We start from the raw sequence: 8,487 nt of genomic DNA, 5'->3' as shown, positions 1-8,487 counted from the left end.
TGACGAAGCCTCTTGGATGAGGGGCGAAACGTTTCTTTTTAACAAAAAAACGAAGTCCAGATGACATGATTCAACCTTTTTTGTTATCACATGGTTTAGTATTTTTTTAAGAAAGGAAAAAGTGCTGCAAAAAAAATTGACGTATATTCTTAAAAAAACAACAACAACAAAAATAAAACAGGATAAGCACATATGTTTGCAAATTCTATAGCAATAAAAACTCCTTCCTCCCTTGGAGTTAATGAACTTTGTAAATTCAACAATTCTGGAGTAGTGTACCTCACACATTAACAACCACATATAAATACTTCAAGGTCTCATCTCTTTTAAAAGCTTAAGATAAATATAAAAAAGACTGTTCTTTTAGTCAAAAAAGCCATGGCACCTCAGTATCTTCTAATGAGAATAATTACCTGACTCGTGCAATGATTACAAATAATTAATGTAACAAAGCATGCAGAGTTGGATCTAATCAAGATGTGCACTGTGACACAGAAACAGCATGTGTCAATTTGTGTCCTAATGGCAGTCTGTGGAATGTGAGTACTTATTGATCAAACAAACCTCTTTATTGATTGGTTTTTAAGGGTTTGGACGTTTATTGTAGATTTCACATGCAGGGATTCAAATAGAGTGCCTGCTGAAGTACATTTAAAAACCTTATTTTACAAAAATCTGTAGATGAGCTTCTTGTGAGGTGTAAGTTTTTATTTTATTTTTTTATTTTCTTAGACATGCCGATTATGTCTTAGAGCAGATGCAGCAAAATGGGATAATCAAGGGTTTGGGGGTGCCATCAAGCTAAGTGGAAACATCAGATTTGTAACAGCTACATTGTGTGTGTTGTTGGAATGAGTCCTACTACACATGAAGGAGCAATATTCAGTAAAGTGTCTGGCTGAGTTTCCCTCTTTCATTTCTCTGATAATATCCTGATAAGACAAATGCACTAATTCGGCCTGTCAGTGAAAGGACTTAGTTTAATTAAAGTCTGAACAGCTTCTGGTAGCAAAAGAATTGTTCTCAGCCTATTGTTGTCAAATTGAGGCACGTGACATGCAGAAATAAAATCTCAATAAAGATCCGCACTGCAGAGTGTTAATGAAGTATGAGATCATTCTGTTCTATGTATCATTAAATAGCTGTTTAGCTCAGTTTATTTCATAATTTTTTAACAGTCATTGAAAACACTCACAGTAACATTCAATCTCTGCTAAAGCACGTGTCACAAGCATCTAATTTCTGCAAAGAAAAGGTGCCGTTTGATGTTCTCCAGTAAAGCCGTGCTGTCAAAACAGCCTAAGATCGAGCGGTAATTCTGATGTTCTAAGTGTGCTTATCGCTGCAGGTTTCCCTTTGTTCTGTCATTCAAACTCCTTTTCTATTCAAATTGCTGTGCAATCCCATTTCTAGGACCTCCGTTATTAGTGCTTGCCTTTTTGAGCGACTTAAACTTGCTGATAGTGCAGCAGAAATCGACTGGCCAAACAACTCTGTGACACATTGATCTGGAGCACTGAGTATAGTGAGGCAAATTAAAACCAGCTAAAAACAACACTTTGTCACCGATCATCGCTCAAAGTTGAGTGGGGAGTTCACATTGCAACTAAGCTTGGTGGTTCCTGAACTCGGTTTAAGAGCGAGGTCTTGCTTATTCAGAATGTCCAAATGAATTTAGGAGTCCAGCTGCTGCGGAGCTGAGGTAGTCAATCTGTGGGTTGTATCTAGGCTTCAGCTCTCCCCTGACAGTCTCCTCCCACCTTTACTATTCAGGAGTGTCTCATATATCACTGCAACAAATAGGGCATGCGTTTGGCAGGTAAAAAATAAGGATGGATTAGTTGATTCTGCACATAATATATGAATTGACTATTATGACACAGCTTGTTGCACGCTTGGAAAAAAGTCAATTAAAAATTTCCCTTACCTTTATTGTAATTGCGCTACTGCGCAATGCAGAGTATTTATCTCAACAGTTTTACTTTTGTTTTTGTATATTTGCGTATTTATACATTTTGGGTTGTAATTGCAGCCTTGAGCATTTCAAGAAGTACATGTTTTTAGAAGGTCCTAAGTAAAGACTGCTGTTGCAGCATATTAGTTGTGTAGCACAAACTGCCAGCAGCTAGCAGGTTTCTTGGTTAAAGCTTTTTTTTTTTTCCAATCGTGAAATAAATTAAACACATTCCTGTGCAAAATGGAACGGTGCTGAGCAAACATAGTATATAGGCCTTAGCTAATAACTGACTGCAGTGGTGCTATCCTCCAGCTCATTGTGTAACACACAGGATATTATAACGATATGCAGGATTAGATGTAACTAGAGCAAGGATTAGAAATTTAAACCAAGCTATTATTAGTGTTTTTACAATTTAGATGAAGTAATTAAAATAACCTAAATACAAAATCTGAAGATGAGTGTTGTGCCAATTTTCTTCTTTTTTAGTTCTTTTGCATATTCGTCTGTGCACAGTTTCTGATGGATTTATAAAAGCATCAGTTTCAAACTGTGAAAGGTAAACTGAGTAAACACAGCCTACAGTAAGAGGCCAGTGTTACAACAGTCCTCGGATCTAAGCATGAATACTATTCATGGCCTCCTGTGTTGACTAAAAGCCAACATTTGATTCAAATTGCACAATGCACTGTTTCCAATTTAGGACTAACAATGACTTTGAAATACAGCTGAGTTCAGGGAAAGGCAAACGTCTTTCAGCGTGATCAGACAAAAGGATTTAATTAGCACATGGGTTCCATGCGGAGATGGCAGTGTTTTGGTTGTTCGTTGCACAATTGCCAAGAGTGCCTTATCCTATTCACTTGTCATTAATGAGTTCTTTTTTTGCCTTGTGCCTGTAAAGCAGAAAGCACCGCAACGTACAACAGCAACCTTTTTTTTTGTTTGTTTTACTGTACATGACATAAAGAAGTTGTTCACGATATCTACACCACCTTTGGGAAGTTTCTACTTCAGCTGTGCCTGTCAGAAAAGGAGAAACTACTTGTCATTTCCTGATGACTTAGTGTACAATATACCCCATCACATAGGGTACATGACACTATACATGGACCTGCACTTGTTTTTCTCGAGTTTGAATTATGAATGACAAAAGAAAAACCATGAGAAGAAATATTATTAAATATACATGTAAATGAAAGGAAAAAAGCATTCCATAAAAAGATATATCACAACAGCAACTTTTCTCTCAGGTGTACCAGTCATTGAATGGTGTTCAACATGTCACAATCCCTGGCAGTCAAACTGCGCACTCCCAATCACAGAGCATGAGCTGCTAACACGGCATAGCAAAGAGGTTGATTAATCGATGCTTTGAATGCCAGAGAAAAGCCTTCCTGTCTCCAACTGCTTCAATCTGTTTGTGCACAGAGATGGTCTTAGATATAGGAGCTTTTGTTTGTTGAAGCACCTGCTCCCAAGTGCCAAACGCATCATGCAGAGCTGCCTCTGGCTTCCCACCAAGGCATTTGTCCACAGTGTGCAGCAATCGCAGTGATCTGCCAAGTGATTAATTGCCTAATAATTGTTGAGGCCACTCTGCATTGCTCTGTGCTGCTGCTTTTCTGCACCGCTTTCTGTAAAGTCAACATTATTTGAATGCTCGTTATAAAAGATGCAAAGGTTTTAACATTAAAGATACAAACAGTGATAAAAGCAAGACGGAACAGAACAGTGGGTGATATAAATAAGAGATGGGTTACACATACTGCAACAAACAGCATTTCTGTCAAGATAAAGGCTTCACTCTTCTCTGGAAATTGTTTCTCGTTGTTAGTGACTCATTGTTGAGAAGATCTGCAAGAGTTAGCGCTATTTGAATTTTTAAAAAGTTCACATAAGATTGTAAAGTGAGTGCAGTGGAAAAGGTTCAGTTTTAATACTTTGTACAACAAACTGAGCCCTTTTTTAGACTAAAAATGATGTCAAGTTGTACGCAGCAACAAACCAAGTTTAAAACTTTTAGATTACTTTTCTTGTAATCTAATGCCTGTCCCACCTATTGCAGATAGACACCAGCTCCCTGGTGATCCAGTAAGGAAAAAGCTGGTAAAGAAACTGGATGAATGGATGGATGTATTTTACCTAATACACTTATTCACAGCAGGTCTCTGCCTGTCAATCTAGCCACTCTCCATTGGGTCTCTCCCTGCAGGCTTTAATAGAGCCCTGATACTAACTGACACTCATTGTTGGGTTGAGGACAGTTTCCAGATCATTATATTACTTTAAGTCAAGCATATCCTTCAGCGAACTGATTACACTGCCTATCAAAGTGGTTACTGTATCGGGGCAATCTTTGTACCTTGTAATGCCCATTTTTTTTAATGTAGAAGACAGAAGAGCATGGCTGACCTTGCATTGTCCCTTTTTGGTTAGTTAGTTTCAGCTTTAGGTTGATCTTCTCTATTTCCCTGAAGGAAAATACGTGAACTCTAAATGTAGTGATTTTTACATGCATGAAATTGAGTCATTTTGCCATTTAAAGAAAGAATAAAATGACACTAGTTAAAAAAAAAAGGTATTTTCTTTTTCTTATTGCCTAAATGTTACTGAGGTGATTTGTTATCTACTATGTCTACTAAGATTTATTGTAAAATTATACATATTCCAAGAATAAATACAGTACAACCTCCACACCATAAATCAATAGCAAGAGAAAACGATGCACAATGGTGCATTTATCCCTTACTTGAATAATCAGGGTCTCCTCGTTCCCTCAATGGTTTCATTTGGATGGGATTAAGTGTCATGTTTCTCACAGGCCTGAGAGATTTAATAGGAGAGATTGCTCAACTGTGATGCCGGAACAAAATCAGACGATGACCAGACTGGGATTACACTCATGGATGTGGAAGGCCGATGTCAGGAGCAACCCAAGTCCTGCTTCTTTTTATATGCAAATATAATCTATGCAGGAAAAGCCCTTTGACTTCAGGCATGGAAAATGCAGAAAGCAGGCAAAGGCACTCAATAACTTGGAAGAATTTCTGAAATACGAATGCGAACAGCGATTGATGTGCTACAATGATGTGTGTGTTTGTGAGTGAGTTTGAACCCTTTTGCTTCTATCCCAATCTCCATCTGAACATCTATGAATTATTAACCCTAACCCTAACCCTAACCCTTGCATTTGACAAATTCATTCAACCTTTATTTATACAAATAAACACAACTTGAACTTAGCAACAAAAAAACTAAACCAAATACTTGGTTCTAAATGCTCTAATAATCACTAAACATTTGAGTCAATGGCTTGTCAATTTTTAAATTAAAGTATCTGATTCTTTTGTCTGTGCACAACCATAACAGAGTGATTTAGACTCTCTAATGTTCTACTTCCTGTGTTTCATTTGCAGTGTTGAGCTAGACTTTAAACAGCAGGAGGATAAGCTGCAGCCCCTGATGAAGAGACTTTGCCCCATGGACAGCAAACAATGCCCTGCACTGCCTTATGCCAATGAAATCTTCACATCCACCCCAAAACGCAAGTCAAAGACGGAGTCCAAGAAGCATGCACGCTGGAAACTCTGGTTCCTATGAATGAAACACGAAGGCTTTGAAAACAGCCATTTTATTGGGTGCATTACTAACCAGATCACTGAAGAAATGTGCAGATGGGGATGATCAACCCATGCAAATGGAAGCTGTCTGAAGCCATTTGATTTAGCTGAGACTGTCAGGTCAGCTGGGGGACATCAGAGACAAAACATTTTACATTCAGTCTATTCTTTTTTCTGGCATGTTTGTTGGATGGGATCTACATTTTCAACAAGGTGAGCTGTGGTGAGCATTGTTGTGCTTTAACTTGTTTCCTAGCCAGAGTAAAGATAGACTTTTTATGTTCTGATAAACTTTGTATTTAAATATTTCTTGTGCATTTTCCAGTGAATGCAATGCACTTTTGGTTTTTTGTCCTTAGAGTATACTGCTTGGCAACAAGAGGAGGCGCCATGTGGAGGGTCTCATATGAAGGAAGCTATAATATTTGAATGGACATCAGCCACCCCCCAAATAAAGCACAAAACAATTAAGTATTGAAACGTGCAAAAGACTAAGACACAGTATGTGACAGTATGTATGGACTTTTCTTGTAACACTGTACTTTCTCCTTTTCTTATTTGTTACCATGCAACACTTTCCCCCTGAGTGACTGAACGTCCACTTGCCTTTGCTGATATTTGGTCTCCATGTCTTTTCAAATCTGTCCCTTTATCTCTCTGCCCCATTTTTATACCTCACTGTGCAGCCAGCCAGCCATGAAATGGCTGTTTTCTGTTCTTAATCTGGCAAAATATTAAAAATATATATATTTTAGAATAAATTAATCTTTTTAGCAAAGTACTGTGAAATAAAACTTTATGAAATAAATATTGTGACTCTTATAGCAGGTACAATATTTAAAGGTATAAAAAAATTCTAGCTTAAATTGTATTTTTATCAGCAGGCGGATAATGTTTTGACTACTTATACTGCATTTTTTATGAAAAAAAATAATGTTTTATTTTGAATTTCAGACAAATTGTAAAGGGTGTTTTGACATTTATTGCATTTCTGTCTCTTTAACACTCATGTTGCTTTTGGTCGAAATGACCCATAAACCTCAGTTTTAAAACTGAATTTATGGGTCACTTTGACCCAAGGATAGCAGAATGGTTAAGGAACTGCAGCAAGATAAAGTAGCAAATCTGAATCACTTGTTCAGTTTATATTTTAAAAGTTGGTTTGCACTCCAAATTTCCTTCACTATTTGGCCGCTACCTAATTTATTTGTATTGTTTTTTCTAAAACACCAAAATTATGTGTGTCAACCAACTTTGCACTGAACTTGCAGCAGGAGCAGAAGGGCTATATACAGAGCTAGAGGGATCTGAAAGTAATCCCTCAGCAGAAAACATGTATATGCCAGCTTTGGTCATGTACACAAAAGTAAAGAGATGCAACCCTGATAAAGTACTAGTGACACAGAGCTTGTAACTTAGCAGGTGATAATTTGATTCCATTTATTATTTATTTGTTGCTTTTGAGTATAATACTTTAAAAGTACAAAAAATGTCAGAAAGACATGCTGGCCTCCCATGACTGAATTACACAACAGATGATGAAGCCACTAATATCCATGCAAGAGCCGTACCTTAAGAAAGTGCAATTTAGTAATAATGTGCAATATTATGTATTTTTCTACTGTTTTTACATCACAATTAAAGCATTTTCAAATGAATATGTTCCAGTTTGCTCCTATGTCTACTAAAATCAAAATGCAAAAGAGTTTCTAAGTGCAAGAAAGTGTTTTGAGATGGAAATCCCTAAAATACCCTTTTTTTTTTCATCTGAAACCATCAGGGATTTTTTGTATACCAAACCAACACCACTCTTCAAGACCCAGCTTCTGTTTACAGCTATTCACCTACAGGTGCTGGTCATAAAATTAGAATATCATGAAAAGTTGATTTATTTAAATAATTCCATCCAAAAAGTGAAACTTGTATATTATATTATATTCATTCATTACACACATACTGGTATATTTCAAATGTTTATCTCTTTTAATACTGATGTTTATAACTGACAGCTAATGAAAACCCCAAATTCATTATCTCAGAAAATTAGAGTATTGTGAAAAGGTTCAATATTGAAGACACCTGGTGCCACACTCTAATCAGCTAATTAACTCAAAATACTTGCAAAGGCCTTTAAATGGTCTCTGTCTAGTTCTGTAGGCTACACAATCATGGGGAAGACTGCTGACTTGACAGTTGTCCAAAAGACGACCATTGACACCTTGCACAAGGGTGGCAAGACACACAAGGTCATTGCTAAAGAGGCTGGCTGTTCACAGAGCTCTGTGTCCAAGCACATTAATAGAGAAGTGAAGGATAAGATGTGGTAGAAAAAAGTATACAAGCAATAGGGATAATGGCACCCTGGAGAGGATTGTGAAACAAAACCCATTCCAAAATGTGGGAGAGATTCACAAAGAGTGGACTGCAGCTGGAGTCAGTGCTTCAAGAACCATCACACACAGACATATGCAAGACAAGGGGTTCAGCTGTCACATTCCTTGTGTCAAGCCACTCTTTTAACAAGAGACATCGTCAGAAGCATCTCACCTGGGACTGGTGCTGAATGGTCCAAAGTTATGTTCTCTGATGAAATTACATTTTGCTTTTCTTTTGGAAATCAAGGTCCCAGAGTCTGGAAGAAAAGACAGGAGGCACAGAATCCATGTTGCTTGAGGTCCAGTGTCAGGTTTCCACAGTCAGTGATGGTTTGGGGGGACATGTCATCTACTGGTGTTGGTCCACTGTGTTTTCTGAGGTCCAAGGTCAACACAACTGTCTACCAGGAAGTTTTAGAGCACTTCATGCTTCCTGCTGCTGATCAACTTCATGGAGATGCAGATTTCATTTTCCAACAGGAATTGGCACCTGCACACAGTGTCAAAGCTACCAGTACCTGGTTTAAGGACC

The 8,487-nt window shown here is 37.6% G+C and overlaps 1 protein-coding gene across 1 annotated transcript in view; it reads left to right on the top strand.

Annotated features, from left to right (window-relative positions):
• Positions 1-5,560, top strand: part of insyn2ab (inhibitory synaptic factor 2Ab) — a 47,823-nt gene extending 42,263 nt beyond the window's left edge. Inside the window, exon 4 of the mRNA XM_037686398.1 lies at positions 5,377-5,560. Coding sequence (XP_037542326.1) covers positions 5,377-5,560 — 184 coding nt within the window. The remainder of the gene's footprint in view (positions 1-5,376) is intronic.
• Positions 5,561-8,487: the final 2,927 nt, after the last annotated feature.

The sequence above is a fragment of the Nematolebias whitei genome, chromosome 1 (genome assembly GCF_014905685.2).
Source record: "Nematolebias whitei isolate Nwh7 chromosome 1, NemWhi1, whole genome shotgun sequence".
NCBI classification, from domain to species: domain Eukaryota; kingdom Metazoa; phylum Chordata; class Actinopteri; order Cyprinodontiformes; family Rivulidae; genus Nematolebias; species Nematolebias whitei.
Note: the sequence above shows the minus strand (reverse complement) of the source record. Positions and strands in the feature narration are given on the sequence as shown.